Here is a 26,656-nt window from a genome sequence, read left to right as displayed (position 1 = left end):
AGAACCATCCATCTGCATTATAAAGCAGCAGTGGACGAGTCCTGACTTTTTCCCCATTCATGCGCCTTTGGCATGATGTGGATATTGTGTGTGTGTGTGTGTGAGCACCTGTGCTGTGGGTGGCAGAGCAGGTCTGTGTGCAGGACGGTGCTGCTTGCCCTGCTGTCTGATGGCTGGGGCGTGGAGGTGATGTAGTCAGGCATGCAGAGCTCCATCAGCAGCAGGAGTTGTTCCAGCCCCGCTGGCCACGTCGTCTCCTCCAGCATCTCGGCGGCCAAGCCAGGCGAGAGATGAATGGGTCCCTCTGTCCACCACACTAAGTAATACGGGCCGTGATGAATAACTGCCTTCAGTGACACCAGAACTGGAATCGTTGGGTTCGGAAGCCAAATATAAGAATCCCATGCTGGTGTGAAGTCATCTGTTAAAACGGCCTCTCACCCTCCTGCTCAGATTAATGATTGTAAGGGTTTGGAAACCTTGTTAAGCCCTGACCTGCTGTGTTTCTCACCAGCCAAGTCACAGAAAATCCCAGAACGCCACCCCCTACCCCCTTCACCTCCCTGCCCCTACATACCCCCACCTCTTTTGCCCCACGTCACACCCTGCCCCACGTCCCCTTCTCTGTGCCAGATCCAACACCACACAGGCCTCAAGACCAGTCTCTCCACATCGCCACAGGAACAGGACTTCCACAATCACTGTGCGAGTGTGTCGCGGTAGGAAGTTTGTGGAAGAAAATTGCTCTTTTGATGTGTAAAGCAATTCCTTGGAAACAAGGTTTGGAAACAATTTCTCGGAAACGTGGTTTTCTCATCGCAATGCTGGAAGTTCAGCCCGGTTCTGTCAAATAATTCATCGCTGCCTTCCTATATAGCGTGCATTAAGAATCGTGTCGCCAGTGGCATAACGATGACGGCGGTGATGGTAATGATGTTGTTGATGATGATGGTGATAATAATTGAAACAGTAAAATTGGTAATTACTGCAAAGACGGCCAAAAACATTTCGACTGTTTGTGTTCGGTAAAATGCCGATATTCCCTGAGTTCCAGATGCCATGATGTAAACCGGCCCACTTGTGGGCTGCGTCATTACTGTGAAATTGAATGGCTGCGTGTGAAACGCCACACAATGATTACGGACCTGATAGCAGAGAATGACGATCATTACTCATTTAGCATGGCCATGTAGAACGCGGCGACTGCACATTTGCATATTCTACCCAGGTGTGGCAATCAGCAGAATGGCGTTATCATGGCAAATGAGGAAATTTGTGTAATTTAATTTCTGCTAACAAACTGCCCCTTTGGAAAGCGCGCTGGCGTAGAGCGGCTCTGGAGAGATGCTCTGTGCTTGTTAATGCACCTCTTCTCTCTTTTGCTCATCATTCTTACCGTTCACTTTGGAAAAGGGGTCTGAGCTCCCTCAGTGACACCCGCCGGGCTTCACACTGGTTGGGCCTCTGCTGACCAACCCACATTTACACTTACACCCACATCTACATTCAGTTACATTTACACTTACACTCACATTTACACTTGACTTGTATTCACATTTACACTTGCACCTGTTTACAGACTGTAGCAGACACCCCTTGTCTACACTCACAACAATACAGCAAAATGGAACAAGCAGGACGTTTTCCGTTCATCGGCATGCCATGACCGTTCGTCACCATGGATCGATGGTGCAGGACGCAGGAGTGGGGCGTTGTTGGGGACGTCATTACTGCCTGTCTGCCCTGTGCAGGGACGGGCCGCTGAGCAAGGCAGGGGTCGTAGCGGTGGCTGACCTCCAGGTTATTTGAATTCAGGCACCTATGATTAGGATCTGGAGGTGGAGCGCAGAGGTCGACCCCGCCCAGCTGGAGACGTGAGCAGGGCAGGTCGAGGCCGTCTCTCCTGCCTGGTCTCACCTCTTTTCATTTTACCCCTTTTCTCTAGGAAGGTTGCTTGTGTGGAGTAGAGCCACGTCTAGCCATCGTCCATGTTTTAGTTTTGCGCAGGTTAAACGATGCAGTTTAATGATGCAGTTATGATGCAGCCTTTTTTTGACGACATTAAATGAGATTACGCGGTCTAATGCCGATGAGGTTCTGTGAAATTGCGCCGGGGTTTGTTAGCTATACAGGTGTTTTGAGAAGAGTCGTTGCTGTGAGTCTTCGTGCAGCTGCTGCCGCAGGTACCCACAGACTGACCCTCCACAGCTCAACCGCGTCTCCCTGAGAACTGGGGGGAGCATGTAGCACGCTTCCGGCAGGGAGCGAAGTCCCACCATAAACGTAGTTACACGGGGCAGAAGCGAGGTGTAGACCGATGGAGGGGTGGAAAGAAAGTTTGGGTGGAAGGTAAACTGGGTGAAAGGGTAGGAGAGGAGAAAAGGGATGAAGATGGGGAGAGAGGGAGAAGAAGCCTCGTGTCCGTGAAACCTGAAGGGAACGCTGGAGCCACACAGCCCTTGGGAACTCCGGCTTTTGTGTCGAACTTAATTGGGTGTTAATACCTCACCTCCTAATGACACATGCCATGGTCAGCTTACACTCCAAATCCCTCTCTTATCCCACACTTCCATCAGAAGCTTCCGGAGTGGATCAGTAATGGAGTTCAGGTCATTATAACAGACGACAAACACCCAGCTGAGAGGCTACGGTCGAGCATCGTGGCGCTGTGATCATCAAAACTGTTTCAGTTAATGGCGTGTAAATATTTTGCCCCTATATGTCATTTTCTCCAAAAATAATATTTAATCTACTTTTGCAAAGGCTGTAAAGGCTGCAAATTGGTAGAGATGGAACTCGGGGGAGGGATATGCAAATATCTTCAAATTTTAAATTCCAAAAATTTAAATATGAATATATCAAATGTGTGTGTATAGGTTGGCTGTATTGGTACCATTACTGGCTGGTTCCTGCCCAAGACCAAACAGAATCTAATTACATCTCTGTATGTCATTTCATAACCATTCAAATATTCATATGTAATTAATCATAATTGTGTTCCTCTGTGTGTTTTGTATAATCCTGTTAATTTCAAACACTTGTAATATACCTCAGTAATTAAGCAGTCAGGTGTCACAGCGCTTTGACGATGTGGAGATGAAGACGTCTCTCTGAGAGCATGACAGTCTGTTTTCCTGCTATCTTAAGCTGCGCTGTCATAGTTTCTATGACCTGTGTGCTTTATTATTATTATTTTATTTTTAAAATTAGAGATTCATTCTTTTGTTTAATTAATTTACTAATGCTTGACATCTGTTTATAAAATCTGAAATCCATCTGGTGTAGTGCAGAAAAGAAACAAGTGTGAATGGTGCGTTCCACACCACCAGCTCTGGCTCAGACATGGAAACAAAGTCTGTTAACAGGACTCAGCGTATTAACACGACTCCGCCTTTTAACACGACCCCAGCTGCACTGGAGAGTTGAAATGTTGTTTAACAAACTCTAGCACTTATTGCACTTATCATTGTTTAAGATGGACCTTAAACAATTTCGTATTTTGTACTTGTAGGCATCAGCAGTGATCCCTGTATTTCTACAGTATTCTAGTTCACTGGTATGTTGGACTCTAACCTACTATACTGCACTAGAATATATTCTATGAGTAAATGACAAAGCACTTTTATAAGTCGCTCTGGATAAGAGCGTCTGCTAAATGCCGTAAATGTAAACATGTGTGTGTGTGTGTGTGTGTGGGGTGGCGGGGGAGGGGGTTGATTCTGGCCTTCTGTCTCGTCCAGTGATGAACCAAACTGTTTGAAGTGCAATGCACTGTTCAATGTGACATCAGTGCATTGTGTGTGTGTGTGTGTGTGTGATCAGCCATTTGCAGGCACTGAACTGATGGGTGCCAGTAACCAAAACTGCTCTTCTTATGTTTCACTCTCCCCAGAAATGTCACATCACACTCACACACAGCACAATCTAAACAGGCAGCTCCGTATGCCAGTGTGAGTGTGATGACTGAGAGATGCAATTATGTAGAACATGAGCTGTTGGTGTGTGTAATGAGAGCTGTGTGTGATTGGTTGGGGTCTTTCTGGGTAGTGTAGTCTAGCCACTGACCTGACTCTCCTCAGACGCCACAGGTGCATGCAATAATGTTATTCTTCTCCCAAGCAGACATAGCCTTTCAAAGTTCACATCAGTGCATTTTTATCTGGCTCCTTCCTTATCAGGGTTTTTTTTGTTTTGTTTTGTTTTATTTATTTTTTTAATACCTTTCTCAAAAAAACACTCAACTTCCCAGCATAGTGCTCACATGCACGGTGTAATTTCAGAACAAATTTACAGCACCGATCGACATGGGAACACGCCTGTGAATATGTGTTCGGTGTTTTTCTCATTGGGTGTTAGTTATCCTACAACGTCCAATCTCTGCGCCGCGTCTGGACGGCTAGCTCGCTCGTCCGCAGGGCATCAAATACTTGGCTAATTGACTCTGAATCACACTTAGTGCAGTGCGCAGAACTGGAAATGGGATATGACGAGCTGTCGGCTCACATTTATCGCAGTTTGGCTGTGGGATTTGAAAAGGGAATGGAGAGAGAGAGAGAGAGAGAGAGAGAGGGAGGGAGGGAGAGAGAGAGAGAGAGGGAGAGGGAGGGAGAGAAGGAGAGAGAGAGAGGGAGAGGGAGGGAGAGAAGGAGAGAGAGAGAGAGAGAGAGAGGGAGAGGGAGGGAGAGAAGGAGAGAGAGAGAGGGTGAGAGAGGGAGAGAAGGAGAGAGAGAGAGAGGGAGAGAGAGGGAGAGAAGGAGAGAGAGAGAGAGGGAGAGAGAGGGAGGGAGAGAAGGAGAGAGAGAGGGAGAAGGAACGAGGGGGAGAGAGAGAGAGGGAGAAGGAACGAGAGGGGGAAAGAGAGAGAGAGAGAGAGAGAGAGAGAGAGAGAGGAGCAGGAGAAAAGGACAACTGACAGAGCAACCATTTAAAGTCTTTATCTCCAGCCCGCACACACATGAATACACACAGTGTTAATATTTCCTCATGTAAAGCACTGTAGCAGTATTTTTAGCTTGATTGCGGACCGTCTTCGGTCACTGGATAGTTTATGCGCGCTATATTTGCACAGGACGGGAGACGAGTTTTATGGAGGGATTATCTCTTCCCTTAGCATCTTAATAACTGCTGTTATGAAATTATTCTAATCAATGAAGGAACCAGGTCTTTGTAATTCTTCCAGCACCACGTTGGCTGGGGTTCTTTCTCCTTACAATTGAAACAAATGTTTTTTTGTTTTGTTTTTTCTTTTTCCAAAAAGCAGAATCGATTTGGAAGTCTGCTTGTCTGGGTTTTTTCCCAGGAGAGTGCAGTGGGCACTGCATTAATAAAGTAGTTCTCATCTTTCTCACACGGGTTGGGTTTTTGTTTTTTTTCTTTTGTTTTCCCTCACTTTCCTGCCTGCCTTTATTTTGTGTAGTCGGGCGGCTGCTGTTCCTGGCGGGTCCCAGGCGAGAGGCGGACGGAAGCTTATGACTAGCCACGACTACGAACTTCACGGCGAAAGCGTAGCATGGCGGGATGACAGATCGTCCCTTCAATACGTACTGACAAACAAATTAGTGAGGAGATGCTTCACACTGCATAACAGATGTGCTGGGAGCCGTGGTTCGGAACAGGCAACGGCAGGGCTGCGGAGATGGGCCCGGGCCCCATATGGGCCAGAGCGGAACCAGCCGCCTGGCAATCACGGCCCCGGCAAACCTGAACGAACCTGCTCGGATGGGTATACGTGCCGTAGTGGCAGATGTAAACATATGTATAGAAGTGGAGCTCTTAAATTAAATATGAGGGAGAGAGAGAGGCTGTAAACGTATGCAGATGAGTTGTTGCAGCTAAAATAAGAGACCAAGCTATGAGTATCCAGGAGATATCCAGGGCCCGCTGTTACAAACCGCATTAGAGAAGTAGAGATGGAGAGAATCGGAGAATGTGAAAGGAAAAAGCAGTGAGAATAAAATGAGAGAGAAATATGCCACAGAACGAGAGGAATTAAACAGACGAAGGTGTGTGTATAAGTGTGTGTTTTCCAAATGGCCAAGGACAGAGAAGGGGGTTGATGTTGGCTGGAGTTTAGATGGGAGCAGACAGAGAGCGTGTGATAAGGCAGATCTGGCCGATGCATAGTCACCGCTCTCGGAGGAGAGGAATGGGTGTGTTTGCTGTAGATTAAAAACAAACACGGGCGCGCGGCGCCATTCCTGCAGTGTGGAGCCAGGCTACTGTCGGCAATGTCACGCTCTAATAACAGGGTTATTGCACTGAGACCTGCACTGGTTGTTGTTTGTGGTTCACGGCGCCCGGTTGCAAACCCACGCCTGGCCTTTTCTCTCTTTTCTCCCGACGTTCCGGTCCCTCTCCGGCAGCTCCGCCATAACTCTTTGAAGTCTTCTCAGCTTCTCAGACTTTTCCTGCAAGTCGACGACGCACGAGGCCTCCGACATGTAGATGTCCTCGACGCCTTCCGCCAAACTTGTCCGGGCGCAGTGAGCTCCTGCACTGGCCCCCAGTCTCTCACACGGGTCCGTAGAACGTGGGGAACCGGAAGAGAAGCGCATGCACTCTCTGTCTCTCTCTCTCTCTGTCTCTCTCTCTCTCTCTCTCTCTCTCTGTCTCTCTCTCTGTCTCTCTCTCTGTCTCTCTCTCTCGCTCTCTCTCTCTCTCTCTCTCTCTGTCTCTCTCTCTCTCTCTCTCTGTCTCTCTCTCTCTCTCTCTGTCTCTCTCTGTCTGTCTCTGTCTCTCGCTCTCTCTCTCTCTCTCTGTGTCTCTCTCGCTCTCTTCACATGCTCATACGTTTCATCATTTTTTTTTTTTCCCTTTCCTCCGACTTCACCCGACAGTGCGGTTTTCGGGAATAGCATCCACGCGCCCGGCTGAGGCACGGAGCTGGTTTTAGCACGCTGGCACCTTTTGATGCGCGCGCTCATGCATATTCCACTGACGGGAAAGAAGCGAACACATCCGCGCTCGGAATGCCTTGGCTTGTTTATTGGCGCGGTGTCACGTTCCGCTGTGACCCTGATCCGATGCGGATGAAGAGGGGTGAGCGGTTTAAACGAAGGGGTGTAGCAGGTGGGCTGAAGAAGGGGTCTCGGAGACGACGCGGCGTTCGGAGTTCAGAGCAAAGGTCTGTTTCTTCGCCCAAGTTTAGAAGGGGGGATCATGACAGCGGAAGGCCAGACACTTCCCCGCTGAACGCGCGTGTTCGCTCGGCCCTCATCGGCCTCTAACGCCTCCGTGTTTGTTTATTCTCCCCGGTACCGTCCTTCAGTACCACCAAATTAAAAAGCTTTTATGGTAAATCTGGCTAAATGGTTTAACTAATGTCTCTGTGGTGTGGGAGATGAGTGAGTTGTCCAGTTTTCTCTGTGCTGCAAGTGAAGGTTTGGGTTAACAAAACAACCCAAAAAGGGCAATAAAAGACAATAAAAGACTGGCGTCAGCGTTAGCTGGGACGCTACATTAATTTCCATATGGTAGACGATACATCTCTGGACATGGTTGAGCGCCGCGTAAAACTGCTTCTTCTTTTTACCAGTGTTGTAGTTTTGGTCATAATGTAATAAATTGCAATTTAATGTACTTTGTTCAAAAAGCATTAAACAAGGAGTGTCCTGGCCGAAGAATGTGTAAAACACGGAGAGAAGCAAGTGCAAGTTTCAAATGAAAGTTTAAAGAAAAAAGAGGAAAACTAAGAACGTGAAAACCAAAGAAACCCACCGTGATGACCATAACCGACGAAGTGGTTAAAACCAAAGAAATAACCATATTTTTGTGTTCATCTGTTCCTCAGAAAAACGTGTTGTGCAACCTGCTTAAAGCTGTGCAACTGAGTTCTTAAAACCAATTTTAAAAAGGAAGAAACATGAAACGTACTCTACATTTCTAAAGGGGGGTTGGGAGGTGTCGAGCCAGCTATATAGAGACTGTCCCAAAGTCTAATTTTATTATGCCAATTTAATCATGTGCTTGTGAGGTTGATTGGCTGTGTGGACCCAGATCACTGTTGGCTAGATGGATGGGATTGACATGAGCCCGAGGAGAGCCAATCGGAAGACAGATGAGGAAGTTCTGACTTCCACAGAGCTGACCTGTCTAACCTCTGTCCACAAGCCTGTCTAACATGATATTATGTCTATTCTGATATTATGCCCGCTTGCCTAAGAAAGGAAAAGTGTATTTATTGTTAGAGGAAAAGGTAACACTGCACTTGAGGCCAGTGTTCATAACACCACACTACATCTACGTAATCTCCATGAGCAAACTGCGGGTGACGCTAGCTGGCCAGTTCCTGCTGAGTGTCGCGCTTGCCTGTGAAAAACATTTAAGGCGTCAGGGTGTTGAACTTCTCGTGTCAAATTTCGACACCCCTTTGCCACAGAACCTTGTGTCACCCCCGTGAGCTTTATGCTGTGTTTACCTCAGAGATCTGACAGAAACACACCCCGAACACAAGGACGACACAATGAAGTCGCCTGTCGGCTGACGTGTTGTGGTCTGGAGAGAAAGAAAGCAAGTAAGAAAGGGAGAGTCAATAATTCACCCCGCTGTCTGCTTCTCCTTTCTACACTTCTGTTTGCTTCTCTCTCTCTCCTCTCTAATTTCGCTCCCCCCACCCGCTACTCCTTTGAAAGTGACCACCCACCAGGCCTCTTCTGTTTCCCCTGGCCCAGGGAGAGGACAGGCGTGACCCCACATACCCAACACCCCCCCCCACCCCTTCACAGAGTGCCTTGGGGTGGGCATGACAAAACACCACCTAGAACAACCAGTAAAGGGACTCGTGTGTGTGTGTGTGTGTGTGTGTGTGTGTGTGTGTGTGTGTGTGTGTGTGTGTGTGTGTGTGTGTGTGTGTGTGTGTGTGTGTGTGTGGTCTTTCCTCCAATCCATTGTCACAAATATTTAATTTATGCTCGATTTATTCTACTTTGTTTTTCCAAACATCACTCTCTTGTCGAAGACTCAAAGCCTTATGAAAGCGAGTTCTTTTTTCCCTGAAGATGACGTAACGTTTCCCCTGTAGCTGCTAAAGACCCCACTGAAACGTGTTCTGCAGTTTCGCTTTATCTTTGTGCCCTCCTGTGGTAAAGAGGCAGAATGGTGTGTGTGGAAGGAGTGCAGCTCTCCGGCACTGGCCTTCACCTTGCTTAGCTCTGCCATCAGCTGTCTCGCTCGCCGTTTCCGCTCGGTTGTCTGTGATTATTTTCAAACATCAGCAAGCAGAGTGGTCTTCGGCGTCCGCACCTCGGCCGGTTCCGTCTCGGCCCTCAGACTGGACCTCGCGGTCAGGGGTGAACCGGCATGCGCTTGGGCGTCGTTCCCTGAGCGCTGTATGAAACCCAAAGACCTTCTCGGCACGTTGCTTGGTAGATGACATCGATAGCGTTTTTTTATTCACGTCCTCTCTCCCGGCAGCCGTAACTCAGGAAGTGACACGCTCGAAGTGAACAATGGAACTGCTGTATCTTCCCTTCTGTGTGCCAACATTCTGCATTTTGGCCGTTCTGTGTTTGACCTAGAAAAGCTGTACACTCCTGATGGAAAGGGAGAGAGAGAGAGAGAGAGAGAGAGAGAGACGCCTGACCACAGCTTGGGAAAGAGAAGTAATTGGATTCTTGGTCCTTATCTCACTCAACACATTACAAGTTGTCAGAATCCAGGCTGCCTGGGTCTGGTCACGTTTCAGTCAAGCAGGAAGGATTTCTTAAGGTTGCTGATAGGTGAGACCGCTTCAGATTGTTGGGTTTTCTTTCCTCCCTCTCTCTCTCTCGTCACTGGTGGGATGATCGACAGAGGACAATGAACGTTCTGTGCCGTTTCTCAGTCCTGCCAGGTTGGTTCTGGGCTCCTCAGCCCACTGTAGTTGGAGTCACGCTGGTACTGTATTCTCATAGTCGCCATCTTATTGGCTGCCATCTCGCTGGCTCCAATCTCATTGGCTGCCATCATGCCAGAGCCCACCTCTCTTTGCCCCAGACCCTAGGCAAAACAGCACGATAAATATATTAAAGACACTTTTAGGCTTCTAGAAGATTTCACACTCTCTCACTCTCTCTCTCACAGCCACACTTGTGTACACACACACACACAAAGCCATGATGACTATATTATTTTCTGAGGGGTTCATCCTTTCTTCAGGTTTTGAGACTAAAGCCATAGCCCCAAACATTTGAATGGAGGATTACAGGGCTTTTAATCTGTTAATTGTAAGAGCGAGTGTTTGTAATGGAGAACGTATACATTGTCGTTGTGGAGTAAACGGTATTTCCTGGTCATATCTCACTTTACATGTGGAGTGAGAGATCCGCTGCATTCCTAATCCTAAATTATTGGGTCAGCATTCAAAAGTAAAATGCAGATGAAAACCAGGTGTGTCATACTGAGATTTAATATAGGGTCAGTTTGTCTCTGTTTCTGTCTCTCTCTCATGCTTTCTTTCCCTCCCTCTCTCCATCCCTCCTCCAACCTCATCCTCCTCTCTCTCCGGTATGTTGTCATGTCCTTACAGCTATTGATCATTAGGCCATGGTGGGTCAAAGTGGTCTGTAATTATGGAGGCCGGGCCGTCTCTCTCTCTCTCTGTCTGTCTGTCTGTCTGTCTGTCTGTCTGTGTGTGTGTGTCTCTCTCTCTCTCTCTCTCTCTCTCTCTGCCCTGAACTCAGAACAGCAGCCTGTGGGCCTAATAAGAGCCTCCTGTGTAAACCAAACACACACACACACACACACACACACACACACACACACACACACCCCTCCCTGCTAGATGTAGCAGAGTGGAACTGTCCACACTGTTTGGTCCATCAGAAGCCATCAGGTCTGCACGGCTACTACGAGCAGCACTGTTGGTGTGTGCCATACCTGGTCCTGTTCCTCTCAGCAAACTGCAGAATGTTGGAAAAGCTCTGTACATGGATACTGTTTTAATATTAAAACTCTGGTACAGGGGTCCTGTTTTAAGATGAAACTCCTCTGGTATGTGGGTACTGTTTTAATCTGCGGTAATCTGTTATAATCACATTGCTATACATGTTTGGCAAGAACCAGGCTGGACAGGGATATCAGAGTTGACATCATCCTCTATAAACACAAGATGTATATAAATACTGATTTCTAATGACATCTTTATGGGTTTCGTACAATACAGTACAAATACAGATCTTACTGTCCACACTTGTATCAGAGGTTCAGAAACTGATATTTTTCTCTCTTTGTGTGTGTGTGTGTGTGTGTGTGTGTGTGTGTGTGTGCGTGCGCGCTCCAGAAAAAGTGAGCAGCATGTTGTCTGCTCTGATTGTCCCGTTCAAGTACATGAGTCCAGGACCAGGCAGCACAGTGGATGAAGACACTTTGAGTAAGTCTTAGACCTGCTGCACCCTGATGTTACTGAGCAGTCATAGCGTGACATCGGCCTTTGTTACATGTGGACCGGTAATGGCATGCGTTCTGGGTTTGGGAGAGGGTTCGAGAGGTGGGGGAGGTTAAGGGAGGTGGAGAGGGTTTGCAGGTGGGGGAGGTTGGGGGGGCTTTGGCAGGTGAGTGAGGTGGAGAGGCTTTGGGAGGTGGGGGAGGCGCAGGAACCTCAAACATCTGGGAGAGGAACAGATCATTATCTCATCCGACGCTCTCGCTGGAAATGAGAAACAGTCTCGTCTTCCCTCGATGGTGCTCAGAGGCTGAATACAGGCACAAATCGCACCACTTTAAGTACAGACCCCGAGCCAATTTAGTGGCAGATTATGGGTGATTTAGCAGATAATGTCCCATTGGAGAGGATTTGTCTGTGGGTTTTAAAACACTTATATAAGATGGACCAAGTCATATTTCTTTTTTCTTTTTTGTTGTTTTGTTATTTAATGTGCCAGCCAACCCAGTAGTTAACACGATTTTTTGTTAACTATGATTATGTTGCATTCTTGTGCATATCATTGTATATTATTATATGCTAAAATAGATCTATTTATAACTATATAAATATACATAACTATATCTAACTATAGATCTACTAAAATCTGTACTATATATATTAAACTCATACTACATACTATACATAATAATCTATAGTAAGTATTTATATACTAAAGGCATACTACACAATATATATAATTACAGTATATACATTACAAGCATACAACTCAGTAATGTATAGTAGGTCTATAGATATCCGCAGACAAATTATAATGTCTTATATTTTTTATACGTTTTATTATGTTTGCAGGCAGGTTTCCATAGTGCAGCATTTATTGTGATAGTGTTCACAAGAAGGTGACATCAGACACCATATATTTTTGGTTTCCAGTAACACATGGCGTGCTATAAATGGAGACACATTTCCTGTATTCCTGTAAATGTTCCCTTACGTTCACAGAAGCACATGACTTCAGAAGTCAGAAGATGCCTCACTCGATCTGTTTGTTGCCTTGTCGTACTGTGGACTGTGTTTATGGCCTGTGTAAAGGGTCCCGTCTGCTAACCCACATGGTCTGGGCCTGTCGGAGGCTACTATGTATGAGGAAGCAGGTCTCCTCAACCCTCTAAGACGTGCCTCGTTCTCCTGTGTTCTGTCAGGTACCAGCAGCGCAGAAGTCAAAGAGAACCGTAATACGGGCAACCTGGAGGACTGCTCCATCGTCTCGTCGGACCGGCCATCCCTCTTCCTGTCTGATGCCGCCCGGGGCGGGGCCTCCCGTCTGAAGCGGAAGCGCCCACTGGAGGAAGACAATAACGGTCGCGCCTGTAAGCCGCAGGTGCGCTGCGGAGCGCCAGCGTGGTCGGAGGTGCCCAAGAACGCCCTGGTCCAGCTGAACGAGCTCCGGCCAGGCCTGCAGTACCGCACAGTCGCGCAGACGGGCCCAGTGCACGCCCCCCTCTTTTCCATTGCCGTCGAGGTCAACGGGTTGACTTTCGAGGGTACGGGCCCCACCAAGAAAAAAGCCAAGATGCACGCGGCCGAGCTGGCCCTGCGGTCCTTTGTGCAGTTCCCCAACGCGCCACAGGCCCACCTGGCCATGGGCGGGGGCGGCGGAGACCCCACAGCGGACTTCACCTCCGACCATGCCGACTTCCCCGACACGTTGTTCAAGGGTTTCGAGCCGGACGGCTGGCGCACGGCGGGAACGGAGCTGCTCTCCGGTGCTCTCCGCCTGCGCCACTCGCTGGACCTGATGGTGGTGCAGGCGGAGCAGGGGGCGCCCCGGCTGGCGTCCGCCTCCGAGCCGCCTCCGCCCAGCCCCGTGGTGTTGCTGAACGACCTGCGGCCCGGCACGCGCTACGCCTGCCTGTCCCAGCGGGCCCCCGGCCGGCACCATCGCCACGCCTTCGTCATGGCTGTGCGCGTTGACGGCAGAATTTTCGAGGGCTCGGGCCGCAGCAAGAAGCTGGCGAAGAGGCAGGCAGCGCTGAGTGCCCTACAGGCGCTCTTCAGTGCCTGCCAGGCGCCCGACGCCAGGGCCGCACACGTACCCGGCAGGATCAAGTGCCCTCATTTACCCCAGGTGAGACTCAGCAGCGGGGTAGCTGGGAGCCTTCCCACTCCACACAGAGACTCATGATATCCAGAGCAGCAGGGAATGCTGGAAGCCCTGAGCAGTTGTCCAAAACTTAATTAAGGGGGAGGGGTAATAGCGGGGGAGGGGCGGAGCCAGGCTGACAGGCTTACCAAGGTGAGCTCCAGGACTCGGCACACAACGCGACGGGCTTGTGTTACTACATGAAAGTCTGTTTACGTTTGGCAGAGGAGGATGGCATGTTAACCTCTTTGTGGTGTGTGTGTGTGTGTGTGTGTGTGTGTGTGTGGTAACTGCAAGGTGAGAGGAAGCCTTGAGGGTCCAGAGGTAAACAGAATCTACTCACTGATCTATTCAAACGGAAAAAGAGTATAAATGAGGCAAATTATCACCGCCGTGCCCCTGACATCAGAGCAACCAGCAACGCTCCTGAAAACGCGCTCCTTCTCCTCTTTTATCCGCCTTTGTTTATAGAGCAATAATTGGAAAAGTATTAAAATCTCTGGTTTCCTCATGTGTGGCATTGGCAGTGTCTATAAACATTAATTCAATCTGGTACCCAAAGGAGATGGAAAACCAAAGAGCAAATCTCAAGACAAACAAACCTCCAACCCACTGCCCCGTTAATAAAGAAACTGCAATCAGGCTTTGTGAAATTGTGTTTTGTTAGAAACCTTCATGAGGGATTTTTTTTAACATCGATGTCAGCGTGTCCCCTGTATAGGATGGAGGTGTACAGGAACTGTTTTATGTGTCGATTGAATATAAATTTCCTACTCGTACAGTGAAAAAACGTAATTCTTCCAACCTACTCTGTTGTCATTTTTTCTTGTAGCGGTGCACTTTTTATACCTATGTGTGTGTGTGTGTGTTTATATGCATTTGCTTTGTGTTTGTATCTGTGCGTGTGGGTGCATGTATATGTGCAGGCGCGTTGGTGGGTGTGTGTGTACGTGTGTGTGTGTGTGCGCGTGTATTACGGGGGGAGGTACATATACACGCGTGTGTGTGTGTGTGCGCACGCGTGCAGTACCGAGCAGGTCATTATTAGTATTCTGCTCCCAGCCTGTGGGGATCACGCAGGGTAAATGTTGTCCTTCCATTCTCACATCAGCCTGCACAACCTGCACAAGGCTATTGGGAAGAAGCCTCTGTTTTCTGCCTCTCGCCACGGCGTCTAAGGAGGCTAAGAGGATTTCCTCACCACTTTAGTTCCAGAAAGACGACCGCTGGTGGAAACTGTTGAAAGTCACACTGCAGTCTGTATTTGAGTCTGTCTGGCAAGGTAAAGGACAAACAAACATCAAACACAGTGTTCCACCCTGATGATTGTCTGGGCTTTGCGTGCGTGTGTGTGTGTCTTGAGTGGCACCGATTTAAAGTGTGTCCCACTGTTTATCAGGTGTCTTATTTAACCACTGTCCTATGGGACTGCCCTACTGATACCGACATGCCACTTCAGCTGGTGAAACACAACTCGGTGCTAAAATCTCTGTCTCTCTCTCTCTCACACACACGCACACTCACTTGCGTCTTCTGCACACACTGCACCAGCTATAACACACTTCCGTTGTCATTTCATTGGAGCATTAAAGATTAAACGTTATTAATCCCGATCGCTGTGATGTGGAGAAAAACAGGCAAATCACGAGTTAAAGTGGGCTGTGAATCAAGAATGAGTGAGAGAAGAGTGGGAAAGTGGGAAAAGGAGAGAGGGAGGATGACCTTTGCTGAGGAGTGAACGGTCTGTGTCCAGTGGGAAGCCAGCGGTTCTGGTGCAGCCCGGCTCGGGGGGAACAGAAGCCAGCAGTTCTGGTGCAGCCCGGCTCCAGTATGAGTCGCCCCAGGCAAATGTGAACAATAACTGTGAACCTTTATCCATCCTGGCTGTGCTACCCATGTGTCTGGCACAGTAATCTATCTCTCTCCATCCCTCTTTTTCTCTCTCTCTCTCTCTCTCTCTCTCTCTCTCTCTCTCTTTCTGTCTCTCTCCCTCCCTCTCTTTGTCTCTCTCTCCCTCCCTCTCTTTGTCTCTCTCTCCCTCCCTCTTTCTCTCTCTTTCTCTCTCTTCCTCTCTCTCTCTCTCTCTCGCTCTCTTTCTCGCTCTCTTTCTCAGTTTCCGTCCAGACCAGCTTCACTGTCGTGACCATGTTCAGTAATACAGTAAAACAGCATGAATGAACCATTACAATATTAAGAACATTTTTAAAAATCTGTGTTGATGATAATTAATGTGGGGGCAAAAAAAACAAGCTGTAATTGGCACGAAGGAATACTTGAAGCCAAGATGACGAAAGTGAAAAGTGAGAAGAAAGGAAGATAAATCAATAATGAGGAGGCAGAAATAATAGATAAATGTTCTCTCTCTCTTTCACCCTCCCTTCTTAATCTCTTACTGTCTCCCTCCCCTTTTCTTTGCGTCTATCACTATATCAACCTGTTCTCTCTCTCCATCTCTCTCGTTTGTTTTTAAGCTAAAATATGTAGACATACCTTTGCTGGCACATCAGTGGTTCACCGATATGTTGTCGTATGTACTACAAGACGTATCGCAATCTCAGTGTGTAGCAGCATAATCTATTTTGCCTGAGTTTGCTCTTAATGCACATTGGGCCATCTAATGGCCCACTGTAATGGCCCAGTGGGGCAGTGGTAGCTCAGTGTTTAAGGTACTTGACTTGTAATTGGAAGGTTCAAGCCCCACCATGGCCACGTTGCCACTGTTGGGCCCCTGAGCAAGACCCTTAACCCTCAATTGCTCAAGTTGTACTCAGTCATAATTGTAAGTCGCTTTGGATAAAAGCGTCAGCTAAATGCCTTAAATGTAATGAGTTCAACCAGACTCGGATAAGACTCGGCTCTGCGGTGACTCGGCTGCATGAGGCCGCTGGTGTAATATTCATTCCCAGAAGCTGAACTGACGTCCCAGGTCAGACGTAGTAGCGGGGACGTGCTCGTTAAACCTAGTCCCAGCTTGCAGGGAGTCAGAGATCGCATCCCACCCCGGCAAGCCGCACCTGAATGACCTTTTAAGCTCGGGTCTGGCCCGCAAGCCCCCTTAGACGGAAGGAGGTGGAGCTTCGCACCAAGGTGTAGAGGTCGCGTCCGCGCCGCCGATGACCTTAGGCTGGGGAGCATTTGAATTCCTGACGCGGAATAATGAATTAGACGTCACCCGCCGGCCTGGGAAGGCCAGAATGAAAGAGGACTTTGTGCGGTACTACAGGAGATGGGAGTTTTTCAGCAGAGGGAGCGTTATGTGAAGGACACGATTCCCCAAGGCATTTAAATGTAGAATATTGTGTTCAGGAACCTTAACTGTGTACTAGTATGTGTGTATGTTTATTGAAACCTGAGTGCTGAGTGTGCTGGGGGGCACTTCTGCCGCACCGTTCCCAGTCCCACGGTTCCTTAGCCCTGCATCGCGTAGGGAGCGGAGAGACGCACGCCGGCCCGTGTCGGACCGCTCCTGCGGATCTGCGGCTGAACGCTGGACCTATGATGTATGCAGGCAGACAGTGCACGTGGTCTCCGTTTAATCTACCATGGTAATTTCTTTCCCGGCACAGTGAATGAGGAGTGTTTTCACACACGTGAAGGTGACCCTGCTCACCAACCTGCCATCTGCATGCCATTTCCCGTGTGTGTGTGTGTGTGTGTGTGTGTGTGTGTGTGTGTGTGTTTTTTTTTTTTTTTTCTTTCTCCCTACTCGAACCATGTGACTTAATCACACTTGATATAAACAACCCTTCAACAGCCATGAAGCAAAAATCATTAATTAATACTGCCACAACAAATTAGAGATGGCAGGAAGGTCAGTTAGTGGGGGGAAAAAGAGAGAGAGACGCACAAAGAAAGAATGAGATCTAGAGAGAGCAACACAAAAGAGTGAGACTTGGAGAGTGACAGCAGTAGGGAAGAAGCACATTAGGTCCTCCACCCTGTCTCCAACAGTCTCCACCCTGTCTCCAACAGTCTCCACCCTGTCTCCAACAGTCTCTAACATGTCTATCGGTGCTTGATTTCTGCTAACAATATCATGCTGAGACCGTCATTCTTCACGGCTCTGCTGGTCGGGTTTGGCCCCTTCGTAGCACAGGGCCACACTTTGCTGTCTGCTTCTTCCCCTGGCATTCTCTCTCTCTCTCTCTCTCTCTCTCTTCGTAGGCTGATTATGGACACTCGTAGGGCCTCTCTGTGATGTTAGCGCTCTTTACATGGAAAGGTTAGAAATAACATCCTCTATTCCACTCTGTCGGGGTTGTTTCTGTGCAGTCAGCCCCTCTCTCTCTCTTGCGCGCACACACACACACACTCTCTCTCTCAGAAATTCCTGACTCAGGAGAATGAGACGTAAGGGGTGTTGAATCGCCTCTGGAGTCCCAGCAGCTATTTGTTTTGGATTACACTGAATCTGACAGAATGATGAGGGTCTTGAGTGGGTCCCTCAAGTGGCTTCACTCACCAGACACTTTAAACACGGTATGACAAACCCTCGTTGGTGGACAGAGAGTCTGGCGGTTTGTGTAGCCAGCGACTGTTGCTTTCCCAGACACTCTCTTGACCACAGGACCCCCGTCTCAACCCACTGACACGTATGATGGCGTACCCCTGACGTGTTCATGCGGCACCGACACGTGAAACAAGTGACTATGGTACTGACATATTTGTGACTGTGTAGTACTAACGTGTGAGGGTGTAGTACTAATTTCTACAACCCTAGCAACACTCACAACCGTAGTCTACCAGCCCTCACAACCACAGTGACGCTTGCAACCGCACTGTACCAGCCCTCACAACCGCACTGACACTCACAACCGTACTGTAGCGACACTTGCAACCATAGCGACACTTGCGACCATACTGTACCAGCCTTCTCAACCGTAGTGACACTCGCAACTGTACTTTACCAACAGTCGCAACCGCACTGTACCAGCCCTCGCAACGATAGCGACACTCACGACCGTACTGAAGCAGCCCTCACAACCGCAGCGACACACAACCGTACTGTACCAGTCGTCACAACAGTACTGTACCAACACTCAACCGTAGCAACACTCACAACCATACTTTACGAGCTCTCATAACCGTACTGCACCGACACTCACAACTATACTGTACTAAGACTCGCAACCGTACCGACACTCGCAACCGTAGCATTCCCCAGCCACTGCCATGCCGCTGGTCACTTTTCTATCTCCATCCTGAGCTTGAATATGGCCAAGCCCATGTCAGTTTCTCTGCTGGACTAGGAGAGGTCTGTCACTCTGTGAGCTGTGGTCAGTAACTGACCAGTAATGAACCAGGTAGAAGAGAAAACTGGCCATGTCAAGAGAGCAGTCTGCAACTGAACACACACACATACTCACAAATGTGCGCGTGCACGCACACACAGAGTGATGTTTCACTCCACCCAACAGTGTGGCGTAGGGTGTGTTCACAATCCATTCCCCATGAGACACTCCCTCCGTTAGCACTGTAATCTGGTACATTACTGCTTCATGGACACTGGCGTAGCAAAGGGACATGAATAAATCAGAGACTTTACCTCCCAACCACTGTGTGTGCGCGCGTACAGTACACATGCGCATATGTATGTGTGCATGTGTGTGTGTGCGCGCGCGTATATGTATGCATACATTTGTGTGTGTATGATTGTGTAATTGCGTGTGTGTGTGTGGCTGTTATCTCAGCGTAGCAGGACAGAGAGGGGACACATTGGAACGTGTGTGTATATTGTGTGTTTGTGTGCAGTGTACACATAGACAGTTACCTTTATATGACCTTATGATGTGCGCTTAATTCCACAGAATTTGTTTGTAATTGTTTGTAATCAGATGGGTCTGACATGGTTAGTGTTAGTGGTGCCTCTCTCTCTGTGTTGTCATGTGTACTCGTATACGCACAAACACAGGAAGTGTTGCGCTTCACAAAAGGCGTTTGGATCCAAGGCAATTTCCACAGCCTGAAATCCAGCCTGTAGTGTCCAAAAAGGAGTACTGGGATGCTGTGGTGGACAGTGGGATCCTGGGACAGCTGACGAGTAGGAACTGCCTTTCCCTCGCCCACCCTGGCCAGCCCTCCACGGACGTAAAAGCCTTTAGCCTGCAATACCTCCTGAGTGAGCTTGAATTTGCATCTCTAGAGCTAAACAACAGGGCAGTTACTCATGGCCAAAGCCGTTTGTTTCGAACATCGTTATTAAAACTCTCTAATAAACTTGCGAGAATAAATAAATGGTCCCTGTATATAACATACAGCATAAGATATAGTGCTCTTGCTTGGAAACACAAACAAGTGTAATAGTTCTCTAGAACATTCTCTGGGGCTCATGGGTGTGGTGATGTAATGGCTGCGGTTGTGCCTCACAGCTGAGTTTCACACTTCTGAATGAAATATTCGGATGCCCTTGGAAACCTCGATAAGCTGGAACCGCTGGGAAAGATTCAGGAGGTTGAAGCCAAACTCGGAGGGGACGACGCAGCTGCGGCACCAGCACCGGATGCCCCTACACGAGAGCCGAATGCTAGGAGAACCTGCACGCCATGCGTGCGGAACGCTGGGCGATTGGTCTCCCTGGGCAGCCGGTCCCTGCTGGTTTACGGCAGGTGACCCGTCCCTCACACCACGGTGAGATTTATAGTCAGAAATGGTCCGCCCGTCCTTCGGTTCATATAGATTGCGGACGTGCGAGCCTTTCATTTTTAAATTCTTTTTGTAAACGTTACCCAGTTGCATTGCTGCTCTCTTGACATTTAGAAATGTGTCACACATTTTCAGGTTTCACTCATGCTTGTAATTCTATTGGTCTCCACTAAATATAACTTGTAATTATTTTGGCATAGTATATAGGTTAACATGAGCACCAGTGTAGTGGACGCTTAACGTGTGTGTGTGCGCGCGCATATGTACGTGTGCATACGTGTGTGTGTGTGTGTGTGTGTGTGTGTATGATTGTGTAATTGTGTGTGTGTGTGTGTGTATGATTGTGTAATTGCGTGTGTGAGTGTGTGTGTCTGTGTTGTCCAAGCAGCGTGGCCACAATGACTACAGGCAGAAGTTAGCAGAAAGCAAATGAGGGACGAGGACAGGATCTCCTGGATTAATAGGCTGTTAGATTGCCTCGGCCGGCTGGCCGCAGGCAGGGGCAGGCGGGGCTCTTCTCCTGACGGATCAGGGTGCGTGCGGGACCCTCCCCACCCCCCGTGCCTGGCTGCGTTTCCTGCTCTTCCTACCACGGGGGTTTTAACTCCTCTGCAAAGCCGCGTGTTTAACGGTTAGTGGCTGCCGGGCGGTGCACGCATCTCCTCTGCCCTGGCTGTTTGAAGCCCCGGTCTGTTCATCTAGGCTCGGTCCCCTGGTCTCCCAGCATCAGGAGCAGATGTAAATGATTGTGCATTAACTTGCCACTGAATTCAAGTCCCATAAGAGCCTTTGACCTCATTCAATTGTATTTTTAGCTGTTTCCTGTTGCAGACTTCAGTGCAGTGGGCTGTGCAGTGAACTAGATATCAGAGGCAAGATCTCAGATGTAACAAAGCGAGATATCCAGGGTCACATCATGACCTTTTTTGTTATATCATTTCCTAAGGCACAGGAAGTACTTGGTTTTGCATACAGATTATTTAATATAAGGAGGTCTGTGGTTCTATATCTAATCTCTCTTCCTGAGCTTGAATACGACCATATAAGTTATGGAGAGAACTGTTCTGACTGTCTAAAGGCAAGAGATTAAGGCCATAATGACTATAGTGATAACAGTTCTGTATAAAATAGCAGAATTTAACAGCGGACAGAATGGACGTGCATTTACATTTAAGTAGAAGACTAGAACTTTCCGTCCTGGCCTCGCTCCCTGAGCAGGTGCACGGGGGTTCCACGGTCCGAGTCGGGCACGTACACTCGGCCCAGACCTCGCGCCACGTCCCTGAGGTGCCGTTCCAGGTGGGCCAGGCTTCACCTCTCCTGACCTGCACAGGACAAGAAACGATAAAGCAGTGGTTGGGTGCTCGGCTCTGTTTACCTTTAGCGCCCCCTGGCGGTGGGTTTTTATAAACACTTAGGATGTTTAAGATGCTGGGGCTTTTTTGGCGGAAGTGGGTCACACCTGCGCATGCAATAAGTTGCATAGGCTGGCATGTCAGTCCGTGTGGAATGTTTTTCTCCCTCTTTTTCTATTGGTCGGGAAGTGAAAGGTGTGAGCGCGGCACAGGGGGAACGACGCACCAAATCCCAGTCCAGTTTCTCTTCTGCCCCCCTCCGCCCGTTCAAAGTAATCATTAAGTGTCTGGTGCTTTCTGAGAGCACGGCTTTTTAGATTGGGTCCCTGAGGAGGCTCCAGGCGTCGTGCGGCCCCGGGAGAGCCTCGGCCCGGGGTCAGGTGCCGCTGCTCACGTGCGTCAGTCAGCTGGGCCCCCGCCAACTCCAGCTGCGCCGCTCGCGTGCCAAATCGGGCCAATTAGCGTAGGAGGCGCATGTTGGACCGGTGAGGTGAGGGAGCCTAATAATGACATGCCCCGCGTGTCGGAGACCGTTGGCGCCGTTTGAGGCGTACTACGTCGTCCACGGCGACAGGGGTGGAGCACTTGTCTGTGAGAGGATGGCTAATGAAGGTTGCTTCTGTTTTAATGATCTTTTGCAGCGTGTGAGAGGTCACGTGTGGGACGTGTGGTCTTAATAACAGCCTGACATGCCACGGGGGGGGTCTAGAGAGGCCAGCCGCACTCCACACGCGCCACACGTGCTCTGCCTCACGTCGCTTGTTAATTATATGCTGGGCACAGTGACTGGAGGGTAATTTTCAGAGCACCATAGTGCCATAGCTGCTTCTTTCTCTCTATGCGTGTGTGTGTGTGTGTGTGTGTGTGTGTGTGTGTGTGTGTGTGTGTGTGTTAAATGGTGTGGGTGGATGGGTGGGGGTGTGTGTGTCAAATGATGTGTATCTATTGTGTCATGGTGGCTTCTCAATTGTTTTTCTGTCTGTATCATTAGATGGCATATTGGAGAGAGAGGCAGAGAGAGAGAGGGAGAGAGAGAGTGATTAGCCTCTCTCTCTCTCCCCGTCCTTCCCCATGGGTGTCATTCTGCTGAGTCAGCCAAGTTTGAATGATGAATTATGGGTAAATGTGGTATGAGTCCAGTGATTGTGTCCTTTACATAAACCTCCTCCTTTATCTGTGTGTAATCGGGCTTCCCTGAGTACTGCTGCATGTCGGGCTGGACCCCAGTGTACAGAGAGAGGGGGCAGTCCCACAATGTCCATAAGCATCCCTATTGCTTCATCATGGTGATTATAGCGTGTGTGTGTGTGGGTGGGTGGGTGTGGGTGTGTGTGTCTGTGTGCATGTGTTGGTGTGAATAAGCGTGTTTGCAGGTCTGTGTAATATTGGTATTGTGGAAAAAAAAAAAAAGTACATGTAAATGTAATGAACAATAAGAATGTTAAATTCTAATAAGCGTTATAAGTTCTTATAAATTCTAGTCGTATTCTAGTTTTTATAAATCTAATCCCCAGTCCCTCATGCAGTGTGATGTGGTCTGAACCGTGGAGTGGGAGAGTCGGTGTGAGTGTACCAGTTTAATAGCATCAGCCTTCCACGCTAATGAACGACAGTTCTCCCTCATTTATTCAGTTTCTTTCATTCCTTCTAGTTTTTTCACTATATCTTTATTGTCCCACTTTTTTTAGTTTCTTTTACACACGCTATTGTTGCAAACAGTAAATCTGTACCCCCCCCCCGCTCCAGAATTCCACCTTACTCCTGCCACACAGCTTCTTTGACATTTTCCCTTGATCCCTTGTTGACTGCTCAGAATTAAAGAACACCTTAAGCTATGAATCAAATGTCAGGTGTGGCGGGGTGTGGGAACCATATCAATATTTCACCCTATATTGCTGGCCGCCGGCGTTCCAGAGCATGGATCAGTTCTCATGACACTAGCGGTATATGGCCTGCTTAGCCGGCCATGAGCAGAAGGGCGCAGTTGGAGAAGGTCTCCCGCCTCTACTAACATGACTTGTTTATCATCTGCGAACAAGTCATCGTAAACACTTGCTTTGAGCTAGGTGCACACGTGACATTTCCAAAATGACTCTTGACTTACTCGGTGTTAAAATTGCTGAACAGGAAAATCATTTTAAGACACCATCAGTAGGTGGTGGTGTTGTGGATGTGGTTGTTTTTCCCTCGTTTTTATTTTCCTTTTTATAAACTGGGCCGGTGCAGTGCAGTCTGGCACTGGTTCTGGCACCTCTGTTCTGCAGGGACCAAGCCGGGCTTGAAGTGGGTTGTGGGGCCCGGCTCACAGTGCCCAGGCGAGTATCTTCAAGGAGAGCAGAATCTGGCGGAGTGGAGGCACCAGGCGAACGGTCCCCGCATCACGCCCTAAACCCCCCCTCCTCCGACCGTGAGCTCCGGAGACCACACCGCACCTCTCCACTTCCGGCCTCCGGAGGTGTACTAGGTGGATGTAGCTGTTTTGTTCAGGGTTCAGTTTAAGAGATACGTTTCATTTCCTTAAACAAGCACAATATTCACCAGGAGCACTATGGGCACTAACTACTGCACCGCGTGGGTAGGGGGACGCGCACAGCGAATGTGTGTGTGATGTCACTCCGTTTCGACCCTGTATTTGGTGTCTGTGCTCACTTCCTCTTAACAGGTGACTACAGCAATGAGCTGAGGTGCTGAAGACACAGGGGACCACACCGTGGCAAACCTGCCTCAGCTCTGAAGGCCTTGATCTGTTCCTAATGAGTCAAGTTACCTGTGTGTGGGCAGAGGCCACACTACACTGCAGTGGGAGGGCACTTTTGTCAGAAGCACGTCTCAGCAAAGCTCTTTAATGTCTCTATCAGAGCTCCATTTCCCAAAAGCATCATAGTGTTAAGATCGTCTTAAACAAGAGACAGGGAGAGAGAAAGAGAGAGAAGGAGGTCAGCGTAATACTCTACCATTTAATACAAGGTCACGGGTCACAATGGGAAACCTGACATGGATGTTTTTGCGTGATAAGTTCTGACTGATTTCAACCAGTTAAATCAGCAGTGTCTGTTTAATTCAGATACGTGCTTTCAGTCTTCCTAGCAGCCATATGCTGTGTGTGTGTGTGTGTGTGTGTGTGTGTGTGTGTGTGTGTGTGTGTGTGTGTGTGAGACCCTACAGTACTACATGAGTGTCATCTGGCCCCAAGCTTTTCCACACTAGCCTGTGGATTGTGAAGCAGTGATGTTGGGGTTAGCGTAGAGTCGGGGTAGGGGTTGGGGTTAGGGTAGAGTTGGGGTTGGGGTAGAGTTGGGTTAGGGTAGGGTAGAGTTGGGGTTGGGGTAGAGTTAAGGTAGAGTTGGGGTTGGGGTAGAGTTAAGGTAGAGTTGGGTTAGGGTAGGGTAGATTTGGGGTAGGGTTAGGGTAGAGTTGGGGTTGGTGTAGAGTTAAGGTACAGTTGGGTTAGGGTAGATTTGGGATAGGGTTAGGGTAGAGTTGGGGTTGGTGTAGAGTTAAGGTACAGTTGGGTTAGGGTAGATTTGGGGTTGGGGTAGAGTTAGGGTTGGGGTTGAGTTGGGTTAGGGTAGATTTGGGGTTGGGGTAGAGTTGGGGTTGGTGTAGTGTTAAGGTAGAGTTGGGGTTGGTGTTGGGGTTGGGGTAGAGTTAAGGTAGATTTGGGGTAGAGTTGGGGTTGGGGTAGAGTTAAGGTAGATTTGGGGTTGGGGTAGATTTGGGGTTGGGGTAGAGTTGGGGTAGATTTGGGGTTGGGGTAGAGTTGGGGTAGAGTTGGGGTTGGGGTAGAGTTGGGGTTGGGGTAGAGTTAGGGTAGATTTGGGGTAGAGTTGGGGTTGGGGTAGAGTTGGGGTTGGGGTAGGGTAGGGTAGATTTGGGGTAGGGTTAGGGTAGAGTTGGGGCTGGTGTAGAGTTAAGGTAGAGTTGGGGTTGGGGTAGAGTTAAGGTAGAGTTGGGGTTGGGGTAGAGTTAAGGTAGAGTTGGGTTAGGGTAGGGTAGATTTGGGGTAGGGTTAGGGTAGAGTTGGGGCTGGTGTAGAGTTAAGGTAGAGTTGGGGTTGGGGTAGAGTTAAGGTAGAGTTGGGTTAGGGTAGGGTAGATTTGGGGTAGAGTTGGGGTGTGGTAGAGTTGGGGTTGGGGTAGAGTTGGGGTTGGGGTAGGGTAGGGTAGATTTGGGGTAGGGTTAGGGTAGAGTTGGGGCTGGTGTAGAGTTAAGGTAGAGTTGGGGTTGGGGTAGAGTTAAGGTAGAGTTGGGTTAGGGTAGGGTAGATTTGGGGTAGGGTTAGGGTAGAGTTGGGGCTGGTGTAGAGTTAAGGTAGGGTTGGGGTAGAGTTAAGGTAGAGTTGGGTTAGGGTAGGGTAGATTTGGGGTAGGGTTAGGGTAGAGTTGGGGTTGGTGTAGAGTTGGGTTAGGGTAGGGTAGAGTTGGGGTTGGTGTAGAGTTAAGGTACAGTTGGGTTAGGGTAGATTTGGGGTTGGGGTAGAGTTAGGGTTGGGGTTGAGTTGGGTTAGGGTAGATTTGGGGTTGGGGTAGAGTTAGGGTTGGGGTTGAGTTGGGTTAGGGTAGATTTGGGGTTGGGGTAGAGTTGGGGTTGGTGTTGGGGTTGGGGTAGAGTTAAGTTAGATTTGGGGTAGAGTTGGGGTTGGGGTAGAGTTAAGGTAGAGTTGGGGTTGGGGTAGAGTTGAGAGTTGGGGTAGAGTTGAGAGTTGGGGTAGAGTTGAGAGAGTTGGGGTAGAGTTGAGAGAGTTGGGGTAGAGTTGAGGGTTGGGGTTGGGGTAGAGTTGAGGGTTGGGGTTGGGGTAGAGTTGAGAGAGTTGGGGTAGAGTTGAGGGTTGGGGTTGGGGTAGAGTTGAGGGTTGGGGTTGGGGTAGAGTTAAGAGGGTTGGGGTAGAGTTGGGGTATATTTGGGGTTGGGGTATATTTGGGGTTGGGGTAGAGTTGGGGTTGGGGTAGAGTTGGGGTTGGGGTTGGGGTAGAGTTGGGGTAGATTTGGGGTTGGGGTAGATTTGGGGTTGGGGTAGATTTGGGGTTGGGGTAGAGTTAAGGTAGAGTTGAGGTTGGGGTAGATTTGGGGTTGGGGTAGAGTTGGGGTAGATTTGGGGTTGGGGTAGAGTTGGGGTTGGGGTAGAGTTGGGGTAGATTTGGGGTTGGGGTAGAGTTA

At 48.9% G+C, this 26,656-nt stretch overlaps 1 protein-coding gene across 2 annotated transcripts in view; it reads left to right on the top strand.

Moving 5' to 3' along the window:
- adarb2 (adenosine deaminase RNA specific B2 (inactive)) overlaps positions 1-26,656 on the top strand; it is a 117,354-nt gene that overhangs the window by 55,844 nt on the left and 34,854 nt on the right. For both annotated transcript variants that reach the window (XM_035531203.2, XM_081696437.1), the window contains exons 2-3: positions 11,258-11,347; positions 12,562-13,487. In XM_035531203.2, the coding sequence (XP_035387096.1) occupies positions 11,258-11,347; positions 12,562-13,487 (1,016 nt within the window). The remainder of the gene's footprint in view (positions 1-11,257; positions 11,348-12,561; positions 13,488-26,656) is intronic.

This window comes from Electrophorus electricus, chromosome 14 (assembly GCF_041902795.1).
Source record: "Electrophorus electricus isolate QZ-2024a chromosome 14, ASM4190279v1, whole genome shotgun sequence".
NCBI classification, from domain to species: Eukaryota; Metazoa; Chordata; class Actinopteri; order Gymnotiformes; family Gymnotidae; genus Electrophorus; species Electrophorus electricus.
This window is presented reverse-complemented; position numbering and strand designations above follow the sequence as displayed.